The sequence below is a fragment of the Phasianus colchicus genome, chromosome 1, assembly GCF_987193195.1.
Source record: "Phasianus colchicus chromosome 1, bPhaCol1.hap1.1, whole genome shotgun sequence".
In the NCBI taxonomy this organism is placed as follows: domain Eukaryota; kingdom Metazoa; phylum Chordata; class Aves; order Galliformes; family Phasianidae; genus Phasianus; species Phasianus colchicus.
Window position 1 is genome coordinate 69,770,824 of NC_143436.1, and position 27,705 is coordinate 69,798,528.

Genomic DNA, 27,705 nt, shown 5'->3' on the forward strand with positions numbered 1-27,705 from the left:
CATCTGATTTGGTATGCCCATCAAACTGAGAACAGACAAAAGACTCCCCGGTTTGATTCATTCTTTCAAAATGCCTGCAGGTATTACTGCTTCAGTGTACCTGTACTTTATCCATGGAAAGTTATCACTGAAGTACAGAGGACTACAAATTGCTTTAAAGAATTAATTATAAAAAGGAACATGAACAGAATGCTCAGAATCTGCAAGCACCTGGTACAGTTTGCTGGCCACAGAAATATGTTTTATGGTGGTGTACTTAACACTCCTGGATCAGCAATGATCAGGATATCAAACAGATATCACAGAATAGTCTTCATTTAGGACTCTGCAGAGTTCCTGACCACTTAAGTGACAAATTTTCCTACTGCATTAACACTAGTGTCTTAAACATTTTTTGCTAAGAATTTTAGGGGTCTGAAGACTTTTGACAGCTACAGTCGTTTATGGAAGAAAAAAAAAAAAAGAAGAAAAAGTAAATAACCAGAACTCTTTCCCTAGAGAACAAATACATTTTTTATCTATATACCTGAGCATTATCGTTATGCAATATTTGTCATCCTAATCGGCACAGTGGGAACTGATCTGGGACCATTCCAGCCCCGTTCATGGATAATTAAAGCAGTTTTCTAGATAAAAACAAAAATATTATCTCCCCACACTAGGTATCTTGAACTCTTGATTATAGTTTTTTGTGGTTTGACATTTTTCCTAATTGATATTTAAACAGATTGGTTACAAGTTCTTTGAACTGCAAGTGAGATACCCAAATAAAGATGGATACCTGCAGAGCACATAACATTTTAGAGTCTGTCTTTATTTAGTAGCTGCCATGCCCGACAAGCTCAAGCAGAGAAATTTCCTGTTCACAAGCTGCTATGAATGTGAAACATAACGTTTGACAGCATTTTTCCCACCACTTCTAAATCACAGCCATTTCCATCACAATTCCCTCTTTTAATATAACGGCAAACGTTTGCTTCCACATCTAATCCTGCAAGTTCTTGGAGATCAAATGGGGGAACAGTCGTGTGCCTTACTGCCACAACTCGTGTGCACACATCCTAACAAGAACATTTTCAGTAAATCACACTAGAATGCTATTCCTAGATCTTCATATTGAAATATTCATCTAAAAACGTTGAGGAAGATGTTTAAAAATGTGAAACTACTTGATTCATACTGCCATCTTTCTGAGCACCTCCCTCATTTGCCAGTTGTTTACTTCCAGCATTCCTTTGCATTTCATTTTTAAATTTCTGTCCATTGGCAGAAGGAAACAATCCCAAGCCTCAGCTCTGAATTGGATTCTCTTATTACCAGTCACAGGATGAATATTAACTTATTTCCCAAGGACCTTCATGCGGGAGAACTGAAGGCAGCTATTCCCCCCTGCTTATTTCAGAGTCAGTGGCAGCTCTCATTGAGTAAAATAGAAGACTTATTGATACCATATAGCTCATGCTTCATTTGTTCCTGGCAGATTAACAGCCAGGCTGAGACAGCTAAGGCCACAAGAGGTATGAGAGGCTACTACACAACTCACACAGTTTTCAACCTTCTTGGATTTGAGATTATGTGTTCCAGCAGAGATGCCAATCTCTGTACAGCAAAGTTAAGTCTTCTGACAGCGGGTCTACAGTTTTAAATGATTTATTCCATTGATGCTTTAGCACTAGGTAGGTCCACATGATGGTAAAACAGCTATAATAAAAAACCTTCTGAAAATAAGAATATGGGTGGTTCATTAAACTCAGTGAAACAGAAGACCCTCATATCTTAAGACTTCAGAATAAATTCACCAAGAGTAGTGTATTAATGTCTGCAACTTGACTAATTTATAATACGAATCATTTTATATTCCACTTTTCTTACAACAGTAATGGGGATTTCCTATTTTCCTTCTCTTTTCTATAGTGCTGTGCATTGAGTATGCTTTTTAAAAACAATTTCAGTTTTCTAGCCCAGATACAGATGCACTGTCTGCATATAATGTATGTTTTCATAAGAATGGTAAGTATTGATTTGTTTGTTTGTTTTCATGAGTCCTTTGAAGGACTGAGTGTACTCAGCATCTTTAGTAAAAAAAAATCAAGTAAAATTATTCAAGACTACAATTATTCATTATTAATTAATTAATTATTATTCAACACTACAATCAGAACTGACTACTTTATAAAATTATGTATTTGCTTCAAATACATAATTTTGCTTCAAAAGGATCTTCGAAGACTACACAGAACAGAAACAAATCAAAAGACCTACTTTTTTTTTCTGAAGACCTGATATTGACTTACAAACTGCTCAAACCAACACTCTTGGGTGTACAGATCAAATGCCCTCCACTTCTTTCAGAAGAGTTGTCACTGTTTTACTTTCAAAATAATGTTACATTAATGTAATTTTTGGATTCAAGCTTTTTATTCCTGAAACCCAGCATCCCATTCTACTGATACATGCTGACAGTCCTAAAATTTTATTCACAGAAGGAGTTCATCAGATGTAGACTCTCCTTCTTAAAATCTGTTCAGAAATAAGATTCTGTGAGCCAGAGCTCTATTTATAACCAGAGATTAAAATTAATAGAGAAAAATCTGAAAACAGCCTTTGTGTTTATTTATTTATTTATTTTAACCTATTAATGAGCAACAATCATCTAGACACAGATTGATAGATACTGACCACCAGCATGGAACCCATCAGCTCTTCCCATTATTATCCTTTAAAGGCTCATCAAAACATTGCCTAGAATCATTGGCTTATAGAGAAGTAAGCAAGAGCAGGGGCTCTCTGAAAAGGAGCTGATGAAGCTACACACTTCTCTTTCCCTGGCACGCAGAGGTGAGGGTTAGATGAGGCCAGGGCAGGCTGTACAAACACATATTTCATAGTGAAGAAAGTCCAGGAAAAGTAGTAAGGAAGAAACTTAAAATTCAACACTGAAAAACACCATTGCTGACTGCGAATCAAATATTTTCAATTAAAAACTGTGCATGCATATGATATTTGGACATGAAAGAAAGACACAAAAAAAGAAAAAAAGAAAGGCAGACAGAAAGAAAAAGAAATAAAGAGAGAAAAAAAGAAAAAACAAAGAAAGAAAGAGAGAAAGGAAGAGCAAAAAGATGCAGTAACTAGTTCTGCCAAGAAATAAATTTTTTTTGTTCAGTTATTCAAATGCTCTGTACTAGAAAGCACCCAGGACTCCCAGCTCTTTTAAGGCTACTCATCAGAGAAAAGAAAAAAGAAAAAAAAAGAAACTGAAGAAGAAGAAATAGTAACATGGACGTTCATCAAAAATTGAAGATGGCTTTTCTTCATAGCCTGGAAATTTAGCTTTTATAAATTTATATATTTGCTTGTTACTTTGGGGACGATGTTAGGCAAAAGAACCAAAGAAGGCCTAAAATTTCTGTGCAGTACAGAAACAGTGTGTAATAGAAAGCCAAGGAACCTAACTGCACCGCTCTCGTCCCCAACAGTAGAGGGATAAAAGAAAGTAAGTTAGTACAAATGTTGGTTAAGTCAGGTAGAGCTATTCCCAACACTCTCACTTAGACTATTATGAAATGCCATTTACAACAAGGCTCTTTCAGTATGCACAGGTAAGAAGAAAATGTAGCACTCTGTTGACTAAAGACTGGATTAACAACTCGGTAAACAGACATTTTGTTGTTTAATTGGACAATACATCCAATATAAAACTAGATTAGAGAAGTCACTTTTGAAATGCTCTTGATGAGCTCCCCGTATTTCTCTTTACTCCTTCCTGTATTTCAAGATAATGTCTGTTTTAAGGCTGTATCTGATATACGTTCACAGCATTTCTAATACGTAGAAACAAAGAGTCCAGGAAAGAACACATAATAACATTCTTGGTTATCCACTGAAAATAGTACACTACTTAGCTAACTCACCCATGATTAATAGAGGACTTTACCCATCAGTAAAAGGCTCAGATTGAAATAAAGGGTTTTTAGGTGTTTATTCATGGCTCCTGGTTTAAATAACAAAATCCCCTAAAGTTAGATTCAGCATCTAGATCAAGCTTTTCAAAGAATCTATTTGTCTTTCAAAACTGACGTAAGATTTTTCCTAATGAAGTCTCATTTTCAGAAAAGTGGGAAGGCCAGTCATTCTGAAGATGTGGTGAGCTGCCAAGACAAACAGTAATACCTGGTTTTGTAAGGTTTGGCCAACACAATGGAGAGACAGATTCTGCGATGCTCATCATAAGTAACAGTAGGCAGAAAGCTCACAAGAGACTGCTGTATATACAATTATTTTCCAGTATACAGTACATGGCTAAACATCCATCCACAAATCAGTTTTGAAGAATACTTGTTAAAGCAAACTTAATTCATTTTCAGATTACAAGTGGAAAATGAATTAAAAAAAGAAACTGAATGAAATGTTGGGCTTGAACAGTCTTTAAATCACTAGGTGCAGATAATGGTTGCAATCATTCTTCCATGTTCAGTTTTTAATAGCCTACCCTAAGCATCAACTGTTGGCCACTGTCAGAGACTGCACATCAACCTAGACAAATCCTTTGTCTAACTCTGTCCAGCCATCTTAGACGCTAAAGATATTGAAAGATAAATACACATAGCTGTGCAGCATGGAAAGGAACAGGAGTTATTTGAACCTACTTTAAAGAGCTCTGATTTTACCTTCTTCTAATGGATGTAATTTAACAATCCTTGCATACTCCATCAGCACAGAACATACAGCAAGACAGTAAGAGTAATCCTGAAACATGTTTAAAAGGTGTTCCGAAGATCTGACAACTAAGCAAATAAAAATGGAATTCTGGAAGGCCTGTCCATCTCCATAACTAGCACAAGTGACTTTGCTTACAAGTTCCTTGCAGGCACATAAAGGTCTAGCAGGCTTAGTGTAAATTTGAATCTGTAATTTGTATTTAGTTCATGCAAGCAGACTGCTCACAATTACTGGAACTAAAAACTATGCAATTTTTAAAACAGTATCATCACATTGTCTAGCAGTGCTTTCTGAGATGGATGCTGAAATAAACAGTGAGAGCTTTTGGTTGTAGGGATATTGTTTGTTGGTTTGTTTTTTTTTGGATAAAGGTCAGTGGAGGGTATAACTGTGCTAGACAGGTGGCAGTGTATTTTAAATTAAATTTTTTTAAAAAGTAGACCAGAAACTGGAAGGCCATTTCATAAGGTTGAACGATAACACTACAGCTTAAAAATTCCTTGTCCTGGTCAAAGTCAAAGCACAATTAAGTACAGAATATTTTCCATTAATTTCAGTGGCAGTTAAATGTCACATATGTCAGACTTCTGCACGTATACCATCCAACCTAACACACTCACGCTGCAGATGTCCATACCTGTTAGAAGAAGACCATCATTTTCAAAGCGTGATTTATCTGATCTATTTATGGCTCCATTAATACAAGGCAAACTGCATTCAGGAAACTCTTCATCAACAATGTAGGGAAAGCAAGGCTATCATCTTAAGCATACTGGTACGTGCTACTGAGATCCACACTGAGACAGACGAAATCCATCGTTTGCTTCTTGCAAATACCCTTGAAATGAAAAGAAATTCTACTAGGATGCCACATGCTCAGTGGACAGGCTTTAGTTTTTACTGGAAGTTAACCCTCATGAATAAGTGCAATGTAAAGCTCATAATTAACTGCCTAAATACAATTTAAATGTTAAACCAAATGAATTATAGAATATATTATTAGACATTGCAATTAAATTCTTAGCACACCATTTAATTTGAGTGACTGACAAGCATTCACTTGAGGATGGAGGAAGGCAGGAAGTTAATATTTATACTAATTCACACGTTCATTTTGTGATTTGTGACCCCAGAAAGCTTTTTCAACAAAGGGCAGCAACATGTTTTTAAAGAACCACAGAAAAAGTAAACTCCCCACCAACCAAATAATTTTACAGCTAACAGAAGGAACAAAACCACATGGAGGAGATATTTTTAATTAAGTGCAATATAAGGACAATAATGGTACTCAGTCTAAGCAATCATTATCAAAAGGGCTTCAGCTTTTAAACATAAGTCATTTCAGCACGGCTTACTGTTTTAAGCTTAAGCTGTTTCTGATTATAAAAGAGAGCTTTTAATTAAGATTAGTAAAGCCTAATTCAAGCTGTAATTTGGTTCCTTTAGTTAGCAAATGTCTATTAAAACTGAGCAATTAAGGTTAAATGGTTTGAAGCATTTAAAGCACTCCCACCAGCTTGAACTACTATAATAGAAAAGACCACGTTGGTGACTAATTCAGACCAGAAGACGAGTATTTTCATTAGGTTTTATACTTCCTTGTTGATTATAAAGTTTGCTAAAGAATCTATTGGTAAACTAGATTTTCAGTGGAAGGTAATTTATTTACACGTTTGTGTATTATTAAGAAAAATATAAACCACTAATCCTTTGACTTGATACATACAGTATAAAGTTTGCTCCTACTACGGCTTTTCTCCCTTGATTTTGTATAGGTCAGTAATAAAAATATATATTATGCTTCCCAGCAGCATATTCCCCCTTTTAATAGTTATATTCATAATCAGCATAAAGATTTTGAGGATGTATACTGTGTGGATTTCCCTCTGGTAAAACAAAAACAAAAACTGTGGTTTGTATTACTTACACAAACAGCCTTTTAAAGCTCTCCCACCAGACCTTTCACCTTTCAAAAGTTCTTCAAAAACTGAAGTTCTTCATGCTTGGTCTCATCACTAAGATTGATTTATTCCAGTAAGTTTGAACAACATCAGCTGAGGGAACTGGAGGCCTGTGCTCCTGAGCGCACGACAAGCACCCACACACGTTTCTCTCACCCAGCAGGACACCTGTAACTCTCAAATCGAAGTGGCAAACCTTTCAGACACCACCCGGAGTCTCCAGGACTCCCCACAAACACAAAGATCTTGTTTAATAAAAGAGAGAGCACGGCTCAGGCACCAGACGGCCTTTTTCGTCAAGCACGGGACATACAGAATGCACTGTGTGTAGACAGGATCGTTTAGGTGGCTTCAATCACAAACACTAGGATTTTCTGCAGTGACAACTTCACTGGCAACATGCTGGTCCTTTCAGAAAGCATCCCCTTCAGACAGACCTCCACCCTTACGTCCAGGCTCATCCTAGCTGAGGCGATGTATCAGGTAATCTTAGTCAGGACAAAGATTGATGCAGTCTTCCCACTGCCAAGCAGGCTACAGCAACTGCCTGTTACCTTCCTTATCGATCACAAAACACTTGTCCTGAAACCTCCTAAAGCTACCACCAGTGTCCAATCATCGCATCAATATTAATGGTAATGACTAAAAACCTTCTACTTTCAAGCTGTGAGAGAACATGTTCTATTAACTCTGCTCTACTTGGATACAGGCTGACACACAACTGCACAAGTTGGAGTTCCTCAGGATACTTAAATATATTTCTGACAGAAAGTGACATAACATTACAAAGCGTTACCTCTGCCTTACCACTGCTTTTTCCTGACCTTTCCAGAATCCTTTCAGCATTGTGTTTCATAGCTCCAGTTAACAATAAAGGATTTCTGACTGAGTACAAGCACACATGGATATTCTTATGTGCATACACACTCACTTTGTTGCACAAAGCCTGGCAAAAGCACTCAGAGATGTGCTTAAGAAACTTTTACATTAGCTCAAGTTATGTGAATAAGCTATTGCAGAAAATGGATGCAATTGCTGCTGACATTCAAAACAGATTTGTGTGTATTCCCTGTTCAGGGAACAAAACTCTGTTGGGTTTTTCTTCATGAGACCACATGTGATACAATCAAATGATTTTATTTTTTATGCAGTTCACACATACCCTTGAAGAAAAAGAATGTTTAGAAGATTTAAAAGAAACAGTGAAATGACGTGAAGTGCTAGAGGCACAAAGAACACAAATAATTTTCATTTAGGTTTAGAAATAACTACTAACATAAAACTTAATTGACAACAGTTTGGATTTTATCCATGCCACAAAAAAGCAGTTTTTCCTTGTCAGCTGGGATGGTTAATCATATTATAAACAAAAATCCGAGGGAGTTGTTTTCATTGTTTAAGCCCTCAAGAGAGCTGCAATAGAAAACTTCTTCCATTCTGAAGCCATAGTCTCCTTAGATCTTAAACTATTTGCATACAGAATAAGCTGCTTCCATCTTCACATAATGAAACAGTTATACCTAATGAAAAAGATGATTCCCAAACAAACCACTTTAGTCTTCAGGTTTTTATTTCAGGAAAACAGGCTGAGGATGCCTGTCTGCTCCTGCCACATTCTCTGGCTAGCTCTTACAGATCAAAATAGTTACAGGTCAGAGAAGCTCCAGCAGCCCTCATTCTCTTGGTTATTCCTTGCACTTTGAGTATGTCCGCATGTTCCAGTCTGAACAGAGGTGAATTTGCTTCACAAGGAATTCAAGCCAAGCAAAAGCCACAGGGTTCCACTTAAACAAAGCCTGGTACAACAGGCTCTGCCCTCCCGTAGGCAAATAGCTCACATTTAGCCCCCATAGTGAAGCAGCTTTATGGCTTTAGATCAGTCTAAAGCACAGACCAGGCAGTACTGCCTTTGTCCAGTGTGTCTGATTACACTTGGTAAAATCCATTAGCAGTAGGAAGCAGAAGCAATCAGCTCCAAACACGTGCCTATCTGGTGCATGGTGTACCAAGACCATTATTGAGGATCAGGTGAAGCGTACCACTACAAAAGCAACTAGAATGGTTTAAGAGGAAGTAATTGTGAGAAGGAAGAGGTGGAAATAAGCACTTTGATAGTTTTAATCTGTAGACAGGTTGGAATATTTAAGAAAAACATGAACTTCTGAATAAACTCAGAATTTGGTACTTCACAGTAAAAATTAAAGGAGTATCTCCAAATCATGGTTGTTTTAAGTTTAGCAAACAGGAAAAATGCAAAAAGAATAAAAGTGTAATTCTACTCAGCAAAATTCATGAACATCTCTAGGGATATCAAGTCTGATATCAATTTCCTCCAGCACACATGCTGCCAAAAAAACTTAAATGTGTATTACCCATACTCCCCATGCAGGCATGTCTTCTCTGTGACAGGCAAGACTACTTGCTTCAACAGCAAGTATTTGGAAGCCCCAGGTTCCAAATAACAAAATTAGAACAAAAGAAATCTAGTGAAATTTTCTTCTGACAGCAGCACGAACTTAAATGCACAGCAGTTACGTATTGTCAGCAATTATAGGCACAGGAAAACAACTACTTCTGTAGTGGTTCCCATTCTCTGGTCCCCTATGTTCACCATAGGTTGCTCTGAAAATAATGTCTCCTATTTATTTCCATGGATACCGCATCAGATACAAAGAGCACAATAACACTATTTGGTAGAGCAAATTCTCAGCTACAAAACACTATTTTTCAACATAGCCACCACGTTTAGCTATGCCTTGTCACCAGCAATGAACAAGATCTGCATGCCACACTCCTAAAAACCTGCACTACCAGAGGTGATCCACTGTCACCACTCCTGAAACACGTCACCCATCACCTCACTGTTTGTTTGCAAGCCTCAGTGAATGCCAATGGGTGACGTTTTTTCCACATGAATACATGGAGGTACCCAGTGACACATCTTTGCTTCATACATACTACTATATCAGACACCGTTCTGCCAGGCTGCCCCTCCGCTGCTGTGTGTCACACAGCAGCAAAATGTAATGGAGTATTGGTGGGAAGGTTCAACCTCTACTGCCATTCCACCAACATCCATCTGCTGATGTCGTGGGCCAACGTAATAAAATAGGAAGTGTAACCTTTGGAGCCCCCTTGAACATCAGAATCCTCTCCAGAAGAACAGTAACAAACACCAGATCATTATTATGCATCACTCCCATATTTTTTCAAGTAAAATGTTGATGCTTTGTGAGCTTGGTGCCTTATTAAACATAAGACCAGAGTGCTTCATGCAAACTAATGCATGGGAACAATGGTCCAAAGCACCTGCAAAAAAAAGGTCTTACATTAGCTTATTAAAGGATCTAAGGACTTGTTTTTTCCTTTTCTTTTTACACTGAAGAAAATCCTTGATACTTTACAGCTGCAGAAGATAGGCACTGCACTAAGCAAAATAAGATGGTATCATCAATTTAACAAAGCACTTAAAGAGAATTACTTTAAAGGGTAACATCTACTTAAGATTAAAAACATACTAAAGTACTCTGAACATTCAAAGCATCTCAACAAAATGGCTCATCAAACTGCAACGTAAATGTAAATGAATCTGATGAGTATCTTAAATGTGTAGGAAAGCCTTAAAATTTCATGGGAGGGCTGACAAACTTCTTCTGTTTCTTATCTTACAGCTAGCTTCATGTCTGTGCCTCAGGAAGATCATAGAACAGATCCTCCCGAAAGCTACATTAAAGGCACATGCAAGTTAAGGATGTGATCTGAGCTTCACCGAGGGCAGACTGTGCCTGACCAATACAGTGACCTTCTGTGATGGAGTGACAGCAGCAGGCAACTGATCTCATCTATCTGGATTTGTGCAAGGCCTTTGACATGGTCCTATACCACGTCCTTATTTCTAAGGTAGATAGAGATGGATTTGAAGGGTGGACTATTAAGAGGATAAGGAATTGACTGGATGGTTGTATTTAGAGAGTTGTGGTCAACAGATCTACATCTAGATGGAGGTTGGTGATGAACTCTCTAGCCTTTTGTTTCAGCCTATATACCATAGTTCATCGTCAGTGTAGAACTGCTTATGATGCCATGCTGTAATCCCTTTTCTTCCTTCATTTACTTATTTTTTTCATTTTTTATTGCTTCAGTCATATTTTTCACAGTACAGCCTCACATCAATTGACTGTTCAAAAAAGCACAATCAAGTGAACAGGAAATCCCTAATCCAGTATGTTGGGAAGGCATAGTATTATTCCTTTTCCCAACCAAATGTACACACAACTTTCCTGCCTTATTTTCCTCCATTCCAGGGCTACCTGAGGCTAGGTGAGAATTTCCCTGTTGTTATGGCTCCCATTCTGGTCCAGAATAGGGTTAAGCTAGCGTCAAGCATACACAGGCTGTACTCACCATCACCTTCCACAGGTACAGAGACTGTATCCACCACCTGCAATTCCTTTTGCCTCTACAGTGCCCTAGTGGTATCAGAGTAGATGCTACCTAACTCAAATGCAGAGGAAACAAAATCCACATTAGTGGAGTATATCTGAGCAAAGATTAGAGAAATAGCAGAAAATCAATTTCCCCACTCCCACTGTTTGATCAAAGACTCCCTGACCACCTCTTGCATCAGTGTAAGTTCAGACTCATAAGAGTCTGAAGTGCATTTTGATACTGAGGTAGACATACACTCAAATCAAACAGAAGTTTATACATCCATGATTTTGTGAAATGATAGCAAAAAGCCAAACAATTATGCCTTTCCAGTCATCTACCTGAGAAAAGAGCCTTTGTGGGCAATGGGAGCAGCTGGGATAGATATACTCAGAGCTGGCAGCATGGGACAAAAAAGCCCATGTAGAAAATGAAGAAAAAGGGAAAACTGAGAGCTGTTGGTAGCTGTTTTGACTTGAAGATGACTCAGGAGAAAGACCATAGGGGTCCAACAAAGCCAGCCCTCCAGGCCATAGATCTTGGTATGGAATAAAACTGCAAGGTAAGAGGAGTACATCACAAGTAAAGGTGCAGGTATGAAAAGAAGAAAAAATAAAGAGAACCAGAGAAATCAAGGAAAACAAGGCAGTGTGTGACAGATACATAAAGAATGAGGACAAAAGACATACTGACTCTTCTATATTGATGTTACATACATTCAATTCACTCATTATTATTTCTGGCAAAAAACTGACACTGCATATTTGTTGGAAAGGAGAAGTTCCTGCTAAATAGCAAGTTTATATCACCATCAGAGGCCACCCTGGGTTCTACAGCTCAGCAACTGCTGAGAGTGATGAAATTTTATAAATATCTTTAAGTTCCCAGAGTACTCAGACCATCCAGCAGACAGAGAGCTTATCAACTATCTAGAAAAGTGTCTCTGGAAAAAAAAAAACACATATCTTTTTCAAAATCAAGAATTACATGCAATTCTTCTGAAGAATTAGGCCATATTTCTAGCTGCATGGTATTTGTTTATGCAAAATATAGTGATATTTGTATCCAAGAAGCATTTCTAGAAGAAAAAAAAAAAAAAAGTAGCAGCAAATGTTCTTTTCGTAACTAAAAATGGAAGATTTCCAAACTGGACCACCGGGGGAGCTGTTCACTAAAGCAGCATTATGGGCTGCCAGAAAAGAGTTCTGAGAGGTAGGACAGGCCAGGGAGTAAAGGGAGAAAACAAGAGTGCGTGTGACACATGGAGACGGATGGCATGGTGAGAAGTTAAACGGGTCGTGCCATCACAGCTAAGGGCTTTATTGAGTAAACTGCTATACTAAATCAGAAAAACAAATCAATCTGAAAGAAAAAAAAATAATCCAAGGCTCAACCCTGGCCAAAACAAGAGCCCTATTCAAGGAAAAGAGAAAGACTGAAGGAGAAAGGAAGAGTTACCATAAGCTGTTAATTCACTTAGGCTGTAATAAAACTCTGTTTTATTACACAGTGTTCTCAGGAGTATTTTCTTGCTTGCTACCTCGTCCCCTAAGAAACTCCATTCCCTATAGTAATTCAGGAAACTGGCAAGCTGGGAATTAAGTATTAAATGGTACAAGACCAAAAAAAGAAAAGGAGCACAGATACAGAAGACCTCAGAAATGGATACTGGGAGATGCTTTTATCAGTCTAAAGCATCAAGTTATCCAGTCAAATGAGTACAATTACTGAGAGAAAAAATATTTAGTTACTAGCTCAAATCAAAGAAGCTGGTTTACATTCTACCTTCCCTACTCTTTGACAACATGTAGTTCTTCATTTTAGAAGCTGCTTTCAATGAACTCAGCACAAAAGCTCACATAGAGCAAAGTTACTCCCTGTGCGAGTAAAATAAGGATGATTTGATGCTGAAATAAACATCACCACAAAACTGGAAGTGGCTTTGAGCTCACATAGGCTGCTGCAAGTCAACGGGATAAAAAAGACATCACAGGCTTCTAGAACGAGATTGCATCAAGACAACATATCCATTACAGGAGAGTGATGTGAATTAATGTTAATGTTAACATTAAGGTATCATAGCTGAAAAACTAGAAAGCACAGCAGATTTGATACCTAATGTTACCTATGGACCTAAAGAATACTGCGCAACCTGTTCAAAGGTAATGAGATTAGTGTGAAAGACTCAAGTACTAAACAGAGATCAGGTCACAAAATGGTTATACAAAAAATGACCGAATTTGCATAATGGTATAAATCAAGCATGAAGCAATATTTAGGAGTAACACACATACCATATTCCTGTAGCTTTTCAGAACAAGCAAAGGGTGGGGATGTATGTGCTCAGAAAAACCTTTGTTTTTCCAATGTGTGTAGTGGGATATTACTAATGGCTATTACTTGTGCATCTGACCAAACCAGCTTCACAGAGCACCTACTTACACGCAGTAAGACTATGAATGTAGGGCTAATATTCAATCTGTAATGTGTCGATATTTTCACAGTCATAGAAGACGACCATTTCTTGAGGGAATAAATTCACCTTCTGTTGTAATTAGCATCAATCAATCAGGAAGAAATCACCGACGCTGCCTCATTGAGTTGCATCACTGTTATTCCACTGAGTGATGCAGAGATAACGCAAGCCTGAGCCCACTATAGTGCAGGCCTTGAGTTGCATTAGTTTTAGAAACTGAAAGACAAGAAACAAAGTTATTTACTTCCCATGGGCTCACTGCTAAAGAAGATCCACGTAAGAAAGAATTGCTGAGAGTGAATTGATGGGACACGTGGCACTTAAAAAAAAAAAAAAAAATGGGATCATTGCTCCGTTTCGAAGAAGGGCATCCAGAGGCCCTGTGCTTTCTTATCCCTCCAGATAGAAGGAAGCTTCAGAGCAAGAGACTGCACTGAAAGCTGTAAAAGAATTCTGAAGAGCTCTGTGCTACTGCCAGGCTGATTCAGATGAGCTTTGTGACAGTATTTGGATTCATCTTTGAAGAGCAAGAGAAAAATACAACAGATATTCAGCAGACTAAAGTACAGTTAAAATCCAATGGGTGAGACCAGCTTTTTAAGATAGATAAAATGAGCAAAAAGGATCAAGATTGTAAGAACAATACTAAGTCAACTCTGGAGAAACAACCATTAGTATTCAAATAAGAGTGATGAGGAAATACATTTTACATATGTTTTTCCCATTGCTAAGATTTGTTTGCTAAGATTTGTCTAGTTCCTTAGAAATAGATCTAACAAATGAGGTATAAGAAGAAATTTGGTCTCTCACCCACAGCATTATTGAAGATGATAAGGAGAGTTTATCTATATTGTTTCTGATTCTTTATAAATGGAATTAACTACTCATATTAAACTTTAGCGTATCACTGTGAACACCACGAGTAGATTAAATTCTGGCTGCACTTTCAGCATGAAAATAGTTGAGTGTGACAGTCTCAAACATTTACTCAAATAAAAAATTCACTACGCTGTGGTTTCTACAAAGAATTACTAGTTCCAAAGATGGCTTTTAGTGATTAATTTTGAGATCACCTTTACAGTATTCCCTGCTCTTCTGTCTGCAACAACAGATTGTGTCAAACCCAACACCAAGTGTCACAGAATATTAATGGAAATGGTAAGACCTAGATATATAAACACAACTATTTTTCCAGACACTCGTTGAGTACTTCCACTGTACACAGACAAACACTAGGAACTATGGCAGCAGTTTCAGTGAGCAATGTATCAGCATTGCTGATTGCTTAGCTGCACATTTCCCCAGAAGACTTCTTCAGCCCTCAGATGAACACACGTGTTCAGAACGGACAATGAATACATATTACCAAATAGATGTGTGTCCTTAAATCCAGTGAGCTCCTATCATATAAAGAATAACAGCTCCCTTTGCAGATTAGTGTGACTACTTACACTAAGAAAGGGACTACAAATATATCAACATACAACAAACGTACATGACTACAGCTGTACAGGCATACCCAACTACCAATCACACAGTATGATGCTGATAGCAAAAGTTTCCAACACAAGCAGAGAGCTAAAAATCAGCCTCTTGAGGCAGACTCTCACAAGATGTTTTGTCATGGTAGACATATTGCCCTCAGTGAGAAGCCCATCAGCAACACCATGAAACTTCATGATGGAGAAAGATAGTTGAAAGATTCCATTCAGTGAGTGAACTCTTGTGTGCAGAGTTCAAGAAGACGACAGCCGTGTAAAATCGAGTACAATAACTGAAGAATAATTACACTGATACTATGGAAGATAGAAGAAAAAGCATAACAAGGTGAAAATATTACTCAATAAGGGAAAGGTCGGACCAGAGTTTTGCAACCCAGAAGCAAAAGGTCCCAGTAAACATCTTCAGGGGGAAAAAAAAAAAAAAAAATCACACCCACCCAATCATTTTCTCTATAAAGAGGGTCCCACCTATAAGGTGTCATCCAAAAGAGAAAGAAACTACAACTAGAGTAACCCACTGAAATCATCACCAGTATGCTGAAGGGAAAAAAAATAATTAAAATAGAGAATCAGCACAAGGCATTAACTGGATATAAAATATCCAGATAAAAATCAACCAGAAATCATACAGTTTTTAAACCACTAATGGCATGAGGATTTGGTAGAGCCGCATCTGAGTAGTGGGAGCAAAAAATTAACCAGGTTTGAGAGCTAAGTCCTTTCATAAATTGTTCAACAATAGAGCAACCTACAACAGCAAACACGTAACAATGGCATCAGGACAGAAGAGGCCCTCTCGAGGCCTAGGATACTCCAGGGTTTGAAATCCTTTTGAATCTTCTGGATTTTTCCATTGTTTCGACATAATTTTGCAGCTAACAACATACTCACTTGAGTGGAGACTAAAAATTAAATTAGAGAAGACCATTGTATTTGAGATATTGACTAAAGCCTTAACAAAGAAGATGCCCAAAGGTAATAGTAGATCTGTCAGTGCCACAGACACTAAATTAGTTTCAGTTTATATGACATAGATTCTGTATGCTGAATAAAAACAAGCAGCTGGAAGTAAATTGGTTTTTTTAAAGATTACTTGGGTTGGACACACTATTCTGTCCCCTGGAAATGCCAGCTAGAGAATGTGTGGTCAAAGGATATTGATATATTATATGATATGGGGAAATATTATTATGGCAATGCTGACCACACAGCTTGACAAAAGCACAGCAGATAGGGCATTAAAAAAATAAAATAAAATAAATCACAAACGTAACCTGAAATCTACAAAGGGAAGCAAGAAACAGGACACAAGAGGAATTAACAACTCTTTTATCAAGACAAACAACTGTACTCTGCAGAAAGAATCTTGTCAGATGGATCAGGCAGATCAGACTACCTATCACAACACCCCCCTCCAGAAAAAGAAAAAAAAGGAAAAAAAACCATAGGGTAGACCTGGAAACTAAAAAGTCATCCCTAATTATCAGAAAATCTGGAAAAATCCAGTCTAAAAGATATTCTGGGAGAAATGCAAAGCCCAGAAACGAATTCTCTGTTAAAATAATTTAACATGCTGTCAAGAAAAAGTTTCATTTCAAGTATAATTGTTGCTACAGCTCTCCATGTGTACTTGAAAGAATGTTACTATCAATTACTACCTCATGTATTTCTTCCTACCTTTTGGGTCAGAGCAGCAAAATGCACACAAAATACTGCACGAAGGGCTATGCTTTATATTTCCAATCACAACAGAGGCACACATTAGCCTTAAGGAAGCAATTTTTAAACCATTCATCTTCTGTGAATAAAAAAGTATAAATAAATGCACAAGAGTACACAAAATACATATTCACGTTCCAGACATATTTGTTAAGTACGTGCTACACTGCTTTTACAAAGCTTAACAATCATCCAAGTCATCTTAGCTCCCATATTCTATCCTGTTCTCCAAAAATTGATTTTGAATGAAGTACAATTTAAGACTGATCTTTAAAGTAAGTTAACATGCACACCTTTCTGCATTAATTCTAATATCTCAGTAGATGCTAATAAAATTTAGAAAGCCCTTCTCTCCCTCCCCCCATTTTAAATTGAATGTGATCATACAGGGTCATTTCTTAATGCTCAGTGTAGCACACAAACTGTTATTCTGTTTGTTTAGTGTAACCTGGCTGTAAGGGACTGCACTACAGGAGAGTTAGTTATGCTATAACCAGTGCTCTCCTGATATAAAGCAGTACAGTAGTTTTCTATAAATGTCAGCAAGAACTTGGTTAAAATGGCACATAATCTTTACAGAATACATCCTTTTCTCATAGGTGACTAACTAAAAATCTCACTTAGAAAAGCTTTGTTATGAAGACCCGGAATCATGTAATGACCCAGCTTTGCTACTGGCACGATGAAAACTGTTTGATGTATTACAAGCACAGTCACTTCTATCTTAAAAGATAATTTGTAAAGGCCGATTACTCGTGTAGTCTTGTAATGGAACATTAAATCTCAATCCATACGCTGCCAGACTGTTTATTTCTGTCAGTTTGGAGTACTTGACCTTAAGATGGAAAATAAACCCACGCTACATGAACAGCAGACCTGAGGAAGAGCTTAGGTCTGCCACTGGCTTGTGTGACTCTTCCTTCATCTCTAAGGTTTCAAGAAGGACATCAATTATACAAATATTTGTCTGCCACTGAAGGTACTTTACTTCAGTAACGAATTTTCAAACCGCTCAGGGATCAAATTAAAAGGGACTACATAAGTAACCTACAACAAGCTCCTGAAAGGAAGCTGACAAGCTTTCTGCTTATCCAAAAGTCTGACATTAATCACTAACTTCAGACAGAGAGATGACGCAAAATCTTTAGAATCATTACTGTAAGAAAAGTTGCATATCACACACAGAGCAATATCTGATTTAAACACCTTACATTAATTTACCAGAGTAAGGCTGAACAATTCAGTGTCCATACAGAACACGTTGCAATCTGTCCCAGCTTACTGTAGTTCTCAAGTCTGTCAAACACTAAATGCCATCAGACACAGCAGTATGACATCAGCCACAGAAACTGCATGACTCTGTACATCACTGTGCAGGGAAACATGAATGTTACTACTTACAGAATTCTTTTTTCTTTTTTAAATGCACCAAAGCAAGTCAGGCAAAAATAAATATATACAGTAAACACGTAGGAGTACAACCTAGGTCTACTATTAAAAAGAGTTGAACAGCTAAAAAATGAGTAGTTAAAGCTTAAGGAAACTTTCGATGTGGAAAACCAACGCAATGAGAAGCATGAGTGCACTGCGATCTCTTCAGCTGTGGCCCAGAGTACACTTTTGCTACACAGAGTTCTGTCCCTGGAAGAGATGAATATGGGGATGACAGCGGTGCTGAATGATTATTCTCTCTGTTTGCAAGAAGGAAAACCTGGCTTCCAAATGAACAGCACATCAGAGACACTGCAGCACCAAGAGGCGGACAGTAGGAATGGACCTGTCAGCTTAAGCCCAAGAGAGGAAAAATACGACAACCAACCAAACAAATGCTTTATGAGGGCTCTAGAACAAACACTTTGGAAGTCCATTGGGAATAATAATGTGGTCCCCAATTTTTATAGACTACAGCAAAGCCATTTCTAGATCTTTAATCTTTTTTATAGACTGGCCACGTACATTTTGAAAAAGATTGAAAAGTCTACAGCAGAGAAATTTGGAAGAATTTATATAGCTGCTGAGCATTTACAAGTGGAAAAAAATAATAATCTTGCATTTTTTATTTGCATGGAATTCTGCAGCAACTACCGTAACCATTCTTTCCACCAGAGGATAATCTCTCTGCTGAGGATGAGATGAAGTTCATAACATGGCCATTGGTGAAGCTGTACAGAAAAATCCCACTGTGACGGGCCCAAGGGAACACGGTGTGAGCTCCCTGCACCTGGGGGGTGGGGAGAGCTGCACCACCACCATGGGCTGAGGCAGGAGCATCACAGGAGAACGGTGTTCATTTTTATTATTATAATTTCCCCCCACCACCCAGATAGGCTGGAGGACACAACCGTTTGTGATGGAGGACAATTAGCAAAAGCAGCAGGGGGATGCTTGCCAATAAACACCAAGATTTGAGGTTAAGCAGCTGTAAATCTGCATTAATCGTGCCAGGAATTCAGCTATTTACAAAAGCTTTTAAAGAGCAAACAAATAAGAGCGGGGAGGGGCGTAGAGATGGGAAGGGAGCCTAGCTGTCCTTACCTTCGCACTGTTTCCCTTCGCCCTTATAGCCCGGCTTGCAGATGCATTTGTAGGATTTCGGCGTGTTTTGGCAAATGGCATCTATATGACAGTCGTCTGTACCTTCTGTGCACTCATCGACATCTGGAATACAGAATAAACCCAAGGAAGATGTGAGACCTGAGAAAGGAACACACTCCTTGCAGAAGCTGCTCTCCTGTCTGCCTTCCTAGCACCATCCTGAAACTGAGAGCATCTAAACTGACATAATCAAACCAGCCAACGAGTTACTCTCTAAATCTAAGTGCTGGCTTTTTCTCTCCAGTAAATTAGGGGTCTTGGTCCCACGTTCCTGTATTAAAACAAAAATCATAAAACTTACTAGAAATTAGTGCCTGTTGGATAGGTCTGGCAGGAGAGATCCGCATCACGATTAGTTGAAACAAGTGAGAGTTTAAATGAGAAGAAAGCAAGCCTATTTGCATTATTTGCATACTGTAGCAAATATATGTTAATTTAGAAAGATATATCCCAATTTATTTCAGCTATGCTGATGGAGGAATGAGAGGAATGAAACACCGAACAGCAAAACCGCCTTCATCCTTTTTATTAAGCGGCGAAATACAAGTAAATGGCAAACCCTACGAACCTCGGTAAGTTAGCGACCTGTACCAGCATCATCTATCGAGCATCGCCTGGAAGGGAACAGTGCCAGCCGACCTCCGGCCGCCGCTGCCGCCTCTGACGCGGCGGGTTCTGAAAGGGGACCGGAGCGCTTTTCTCGCTCTCAGGGGAGGAAGCCTTTACAAACATCTCAGCGGCGGGCATTCGTTTTCTCCCCCGGATTTAAAGAGGAGGGGGGAGGGAGGAGGATGAGAGAGAGGCGAGATTTAGTAGTCGTGGGAATGTTAATGAAGTGAGCATAGGAGACGAGGGAAAAAAAAAAAAAAAAAGAGCTCCGACCTATTCACGGACGGACGGGGTGTGCTGTTAACATGGGAACATTTACAACCCTGCTAACCTGCCCTGCCCCCCCCCCGCGGTCCCAGTCCCCCTCGTCCCCCTCACGAGGGGCCGCCTCGGTGGGGGCCCGCCCCGTGCTGCCGGCCCCGCGCCCCTCGCTCCTCTCCGAGTGGGGAGGCGGGCAGAGGAGCCCGTGCCCGGTGGGGGCACAGACACTGAGCACGGCACGGCACGGCCCGCCCTGAGCCGTCGGGGAGCGGGGAGACTGCCGCTGCGGTGGGAGGGGGCATCCAGAACGAGACACGTGCAGCTGGTTTCATGCCAACTGGATGAACAGATCCCCTCAAAAGATGCACCTAAGTCAAGCAGTTTGAAATCCTAACGCTAATCGTTTGAGAAGCGTTCGCTCAGCCGCTCCCGGCGGTAAGGCGCTTCAGAGCCAGAGGGCGCGGAGGGTTCGGTCAGGGCGCAGATACCGCGGCACTGCCGAGAGGTGCGGGACGGGTCCCGGCTGCCAGGGGATAACAGCCCGCACCCGAGGGCTGCTCTAGAAAGGAGAGAAGAGTTTCCGCTGCCACACGCAGCGCTGCGTTTTCTCGTGAAACGCGCGGCTGCTGCACGGCTCTTGCCCTCTCGGGCCAGTTCAGAACTCGCTATGGCTTACATGAGTGCGCTCCGGGAGTGCGAGGCTGCTGCCCGACCCAGACACAGTCCCAGTCAAGCACAAAAAGGATTTGAAAAGAGACAGAGGAGGAAAAAAACCAAAAACCAAACCAAAACAAAACAGAAAAGAAAAGCGTTGTTTCATGCTTTTAAGTCATTCAAGCGGCCCCACCGTCCATCAGAGCGGCAGGGTGACAGCAGCACTTCCCGCAATGCCGTCGGACATCCGAAGCGTGCGGGGCCGTGGGGACACCGCTCAGCAGCAGCGGGAGGCTGCCGGGAGTGGCACGGAGCCCAATGGAAGGGCACGGCCCCACGGGACCCCCGCACAGCATTTCTGGGACTTCACAAACTTCCACACCGCCTCCGTACATTTTGCTGCGCTTCAGCTCAGTATCGGGGGATTTCTCCGCTCCCTCCCCCACCCCGTTTTACCTGGAAGGTTTCTGCCAGCACACAACTTTGGGGACCGCACGCACATCTTTAAGAGATTACCGCTGGCTTACAGCATTCCTAGGCAGATTTTTAACACCAGAGCAAAGGCTCGCTGCTATCATTACTGCTACTGCATAGTCAGGAGCGCGGCTGCTCAGACATACGGGCTCTCGGGGTTAACGCAGGGAAGCACCGCGGAGCTCCCGCAGCCGGCGCTCCCCCGCGCAGTGCCCGGCGCTCAGCGCGGATTCACCCCACGGGCGCTTCGCTAACTTTGCCCTCCGGATCCCTCCCCCGGTTCCGGCGTGAGGAAGCCTCCGGCAGCGAGGAACGGCCTCTCCCCGTCACCCCGAAGCGGGAGAGGCTGGCGGGCGGCCCGGAGCGCTGCGGTGCCCCGGAGCCACGGATGGGAAACGCGGTGCGCGGCGGACTCTCTTACCTGCGCTCCCGCTGCCCGCCGCCAACCTGCCGACCCAGGCGAGGGCCAAGAGCAAACAGCAGCGCCGCGCAAAGCAAACAGTGCCCATGGTAATGATGCGGTCCCGGCCCCCGGTGCCCGTCTGCGATAAGGGACGCGCTCGGGGCCGGCCGCGCGGAGCCGCCGGCGCTGACGCCCTGACAGCGCCCCGCTGATTCGCCGCGACTCCCGCGGCGGGGGCGGGGCCGGAGCCCGGGGCGGACCGGGGAGGGACGCACCGCCCTCGGCCCCGGCTCTGCCCTCGGCACGGTGGGGAGGGGGAGGTCGGCGGGGCGGCCCCGACAGGTGGGGAGCCCGTGGAGAGCTCTTGGGGCCGGCCGAGGGCCGAAAGCCCCGGGGAAGCGGGAGTGGTCCCCGCTGGGTTGGGGTCGTTTGGGCAATGAGGGTCACTGTCACCGCCGCCTCGAAGGAGGAACCCTTCCGCGTTAGACCCAAATTCCCCTCTGAGGGGGAGAACGTGGCCCTGCGGTCTTCCGGACCGATCGCTTTAACGGGCTGTAGTAGTTGGCGGACCCGCCGCCGGGACACACTGGTTAGCGGCCCGTAGGTAACAACGCCCCGCACAGCCCCGGCCCCGTTCTGCCCGCTTCCTCCCGGTGCCCGCATGTCCCGCTGCAGCACGCCGGCCCGTAAAGCGTCCTAAAGCCTGGACAAACAAGGAAATGTAAGAAATGTGCTTCTCCATCACTAAACGCACTGCTTTTTCCGTCACAAAGCAAGAGCTGTTTGCTTTCTGAGCGTCCACACCGCTGGCTTCGGGCATTCGCACATCCCCGAGGGGTGGGGCGGTGCCACCCCTCAATTCCAGTCCCTTATTGCCGTGTTAACGCAGCGAGGTGCAGTGTGAATCCCGTGCTGCAGCCTGCCCTGGGTACACAGCACTCCTTCCATGCGGATCCCAGCGGGGTTACCTGGTACCTTAGAGCTCCACCTAGTGAGCCGTACGGCGCGCTGTAGCTGGAGCGGGCATCCCGAAGTTGGGTCGGCCCAGACAGGGACTCTAAACTCCTAACACCGTGTGCCGACCTTCCTTGGAAGGGCCCCTTATTTTCAGAGGGATTGTAAGTATGAGTTTTGCCTGGCTGAAAAATAAGGCTAAGACTTCTTGTTAGATTTCTTCTTTGTTTTGTTAGGAAAACCTCATTTGCCTTGTGATTTCATTTCGTTAAACCATGCTGCTTCATTGAGGCAGGCTGCCTGAAAAGTTTATTTTCCAGGGAAGAATTCACTTGAACTAAGAACGAATGATCTCAACTTTTTCAGAGTCACCCTGTAATAAAAAGATTTGCTAGAGCAACAAAACACTCCAGCTGCCCTGGTGACTTTTTTTCTAGCAGGCACTGAAAGTGTCATATTAAGTTACTCCTATAGGAATGACCATAGTTGTCTTGCATCTTCCCCCCCAGTTCAATGCATTCTGCACATCACTAGCATTGCCCATCTGGCATTCAGAAAAGGGCCTTCCAATACTCGAAGGGAGCATACAAACAGGAGGGAGAATGGCTGTTTACAAGGGTGCATAGTGATAGGATAAGGGGAAATGGTCTTAAACTGAGACAGGGGAGGTTTAGGTTAGATATTATGAGGAAGTTTTTCACACAGAGGGTGGTGACACACTGGAACAGGTTGCCCAAGGAGGTTGTGGATGCCCCATCCCTGGAGGCATTCAAGGCCAGGCTGGATGTGGCTCTGGGCAGCCTGGTCTGGTGGTTGGCGACCCTGCATATAGCAGGGGGTTGAAACTCAATGATAATTGTGATCCTTTTCAAGCCAGGCCATTCCATGATTCTACGATGGATCTGGATCTATTATGCTATCCAAGTATTTCCTTGCATACTCCAAAAGGGGCATGCAACTGAAAGCTAAGCATCCTTCAATCAGCTGCCCATCAGCTTTATTTTTTTTCCTTAAAAAAAAAAAATAAAAAAAAAATCCGTGTGGAAATAGCGTGGCACAGTGTTTCTAAAACAATGTCCAGAACCTTAAGATAGGGTGATCACATACAATAAGGAACATGATCTACTTCACCAGGCTAAATATTTCCACAAGGATCATTTCAGCAGTTTTCCTTGCTAATGGCCACACCTGAAAAAAAAGGATCCTTGTGGAATTTCAACTTTTCCACTTAAAGTTGTGCTTCTGTGCTCGTTTATATAACATAATATTGGAAGTAATGACCAAATAAGCTGCTGCTGAAATTCACCACCTACCCAATCTTTAGGATTGTAGCTCAATGAGTCCTCTACAGAAGCCCTCAAAGCAGTTATATTTTTGTTAGTACAACTTCTGGCTCCTCATCTGATATGGATTACTCGCCATTACATTTTTATCATTGTCAGCTCAGTTATTCTCAAAATGAATGTTACTCGTTATTGTGGTTGCATAGAAATATATTGTATTGCCGTGTCTTAACATGCTACCCTCTTGAACTCGCAGATTTGCACAGTCCAGAAAGGTCAAGCAACTCAGACAAAGGTATGCTCATGGGTGTTTTAGACCTATGCCAGTCAATTTTAATCTGAAATCCAGGATAGTCATTAACTGCTCTGACTGCACAAGACAGCAGCAAGTAGTAATCCAGCAGCTGAGAAAGCTTTTGAGTTGTTTTATGAGATGTAAGTCCTCAAAAAATTTTATGATAACTCATGTTAAAGTGTGTCTCCTTCAAAAGTGGCTACAGCTGGCTCTGATTTTTTCTTCAAAGTCCCAATTAGGGCATTCAATCAGAGATACTTTCTGTTGTTTCTTTTCTTACTGCTATCCAAGATCTGCAGTCAGTTATCCATGTGCTTTTCTGGTTTAATCAAGGCCCTGAACACATAAGGAACACCAAAGCACGTTCATATCCATCAGCAGAACTACTCTTGCATGTGGACTTCTGCTAAGACTGTCCCAGCAGGATCAGAATCATACATGGAAAGATAAAGAAAACTGGCCATGACCTCTATTCACAGTCCCTTTATCCTTCAGCTTAGCTCAAAACCAGATGTGGGAAGTAACATGGCTCTAAGCCACATGAGCTGTCTCTTCTTCTCTGTAGAACATATCATTACAGCAGTTCAGAAGAAAAGCTGATTCCACTTTAGAGGACTTAGTATTGTGAAATTTGATTTTTTTCCAACTCAGAGCCCTGCCTGCCCCCCAGAAACCCTCAGAGAAGCCCCAAGACTTCAGGAAGCGGCAAGTTTCAACTGCAGCCCAGGAGAGCAGCTGCAGAGGTGGGTGAGTTGGCAGAATGCCTTGCCACGCTGTGGTGGGATCCTATCAGTCCCCTGCTTCAGTTTTTTTTTGGGCCTTTAGTTTTTTGGGGTCTTTCCTAAACACAAAATGTTTCAGTTTGTACATTTAACAGCAGCAACAAGACTCTAGGAAATTTCAAGAGAAGTTCTTTAACCAAAACTTTTCCCAATTCCAAAAATAATCTTGAGATTGTTTCTCATGCAGATGGGGAAGAAAAATATCTGTAAAGCTCCTGCAAATTTCTTCCTCCCGTACCCACCCACCCTGCTCCTTAAGGATCAGAATGAAATCTGCATCCTCCTTCAAAACTCTGCGTTGCTCAGGGAGGACCACTGTACTGAAGTAAATCTCAAGTCCTCTCTAATTAGCTATAATAAGAGAAGGTGGCAATTTTTGTATTTTAGCATCTATTTAGTGTACTGCAAGAAGAAGAACTTCCACCAAAAACATCTAGAGGACCGAAGAGTAGATGAGGTTCACCAACCCAAATCCTGGCTAGCTGTGTAGTGGGAAGATTATCTACATGGTGCAGATTCGCACACAGATTTCTTAAAACCAGAAAGCTTATTTGAGTGCAAGTGTATGTATGTATTTACTCCTTTGTTTAGCTGTAGTCTTTACAGCATGTAATCCAGACTGTGTAAGAGCCTGCTGATGTATAAACAGGATCTTGAGCAAGACGTATGAACTTGCATGGAGTGTGCTAAAGAGGAGTTATAGACTAAGTCCAGCTTCATTGAATAAAGTCTATTCAATTATCTATTACCAGAAATAATTTTTATCCTAAATGATGACCAAAGCAGGTGCCTGCATAGAAATGCAAAACACATGCAAGATTATAAGTGTAATACTTTGTACTGTAATTAAATACGTTTTTATTTAACTTTTCTGCTCATCCAACACAGCTGAACTGAGATCAGTCTTGGTAGGAGAGCCTACATCTCCCCTGCTTTGATTGTAGCTTCAGCCTCTTCAGCTGTGTCACATGAATGAAAAATTCCAACTGCCAGCTGGAAACACAAGTGAGCGTACCAGGTAGCTGGCAATAAAAAGTTAGACTTATGGTCTTGTAGCATGAGAGCGATGGTGTTCAGCTGATGAAATATAACTGGTAGAGCAGCACCACAGGACAGTTGCTCTTCACTACATTTAAGATTGATCAAGGGAGAAGTGTAGATGGAGGCTCTAAATTAGAACAAGCAAGGTCCTGTCTCCTACTGTCTTATAGTAAGCAACACCATTGCTATCTATAGCAGTGCTCTGATTAGTTGCAGGCTGTGACAGCCAGTATGTTTCAGTTGCTTCCCAGTAAACAGAATTGTGCTTCTGAACAGAGAGATCTTTAAATCAAGGAAAGGATGATTTTCTCTCAGTGTATTCTAAAAAAGAGATGCCCTTATCTTAAAATAGTATCTTTAAAATACCATTACGAAGTTTCTTTAACTACTGGAACATTATTTCACATTTTAGAAGACTGAAGCAGCTCCTTTTACAGAAAGATAAGCTGTAGTTCCCACATTTTTCAGTATTCATGCACTTAAAACGATGATGCTGAGCACTACTGTGAGCATTGCAAAGGGCAGATGACCCTATTCAAAAGAATAGCCAAAGTACATGAAAAATAAGCTATATCTAAGAACACAGTTGTATGCTTAGGGTTTTGATAGATATAATACAAATAAAACTAAGTTCTCAGAGGACTAACCAGCAACAGATAAAGGGCAAGGTTTGAGTAGACTCATGCTGCACTTCTCAACACACCAGATAAATACAATGGAATCAAACTAACACAATCATTGTTGAAGGCAATCTTCTGACACAGATATTACAGGAAATATCCAAGCCCAAATCTTTGCCTCAGGCTTTTCTACTGCATCAAGAAAAGACCCTCCTTTCTTTCTCTTCTCCCCCCAAAATAACCTGTCTAAACTTTGGTGTTGATACTTGCCATTCTTCTAGCCTGAGTTTGCAGTGACTTTGTTAAAACAAAAATTCAGCAAATCTTCACTCCTCATACCATTTTTTTTCTCATGTTCTGGAATAATATTTCAGCGGCCTATTCTGACCACAGGTGTAATTCAAATCGTTGTCAGGAAGCCCAGGCTCATGCAGACACCAACCCCTTTTCCCAGGACTGCTGTGAAGGGCTCAGAAGTCATCCCTTATCTCAGAACAAAAAACCAAACATCTCTCCACAAATCCCTCACACTGAAAGCTTTCTGTTCCTCTAATCTCACATATTTTTCCCAGTAACTGTCTTTAAAGGAACCAGGAACTGGGCTAGTCTAGTAGCATACCTCATCCTTAAAAGTACAGCCTGCTCTGTTTCGTACTTGCAGAGGCTTTTAAAATACATCATCCTATTCAAATATAAAGTGACAACCTCACAACCATTTGAAAAACCCTATCATCATTTTCTGCTAAATGACTTCTTCTCCCCAAGGGCTCTCTAAAGGAGCCGATGCTTTAGAGTGCTAAGCTACCTATGAGACAGCTCAAGCTCAGACTAACTCAATTCCTGACAGGCAGCTGCAGTGTCAGGTGGTGTGAAATAGCAAATGAAAGAGAAGATTATTAAATGGAATTAAATGCAGCATCCTCAGG

At 41.2% G+C, this 27,705-nt stretch overlaps 1 protein-coding gene across 5 annotated transcripts in view; it reads right to left on the reverse strand.

The window, feature by feature from the left end:
• SCUBE1 (signal peptide, CUB domain and EGF like domain containing 1) overlaps positions 1-22,003 on the reverse strand; it is a 202,773-nt gene extending 180,770 nt beyond the window's left edge. For 4 of the 5 annotated variants that reach the window (XM_090146961.1, XM_090146972.1, XM_090146969.1 and 1 more), the window contains exons 1-2: positions 21,823-21,995; positions 19,344-19,466 (exon numbers count right to left, since the gene is read on the reverse strand). In XM_090146961.1, coding sequence (XP_090003087.1) covers positions 19,344-19,466; positions 21,823-21,910 — 211 coding nt within the window. In that variant the 5' untranslated portion in view covers positions 21,911-21,995. Of the gene's footprint in view, positions 1-19,343; positions 19,467-21,822 lie in introns of all 5 variants that reach the window. The other variant, XM_031597213.2, reaches the window with a different exon arrangement.
• Positions 22,004-27,705: the final 5,702 nt, after the last annotated feature.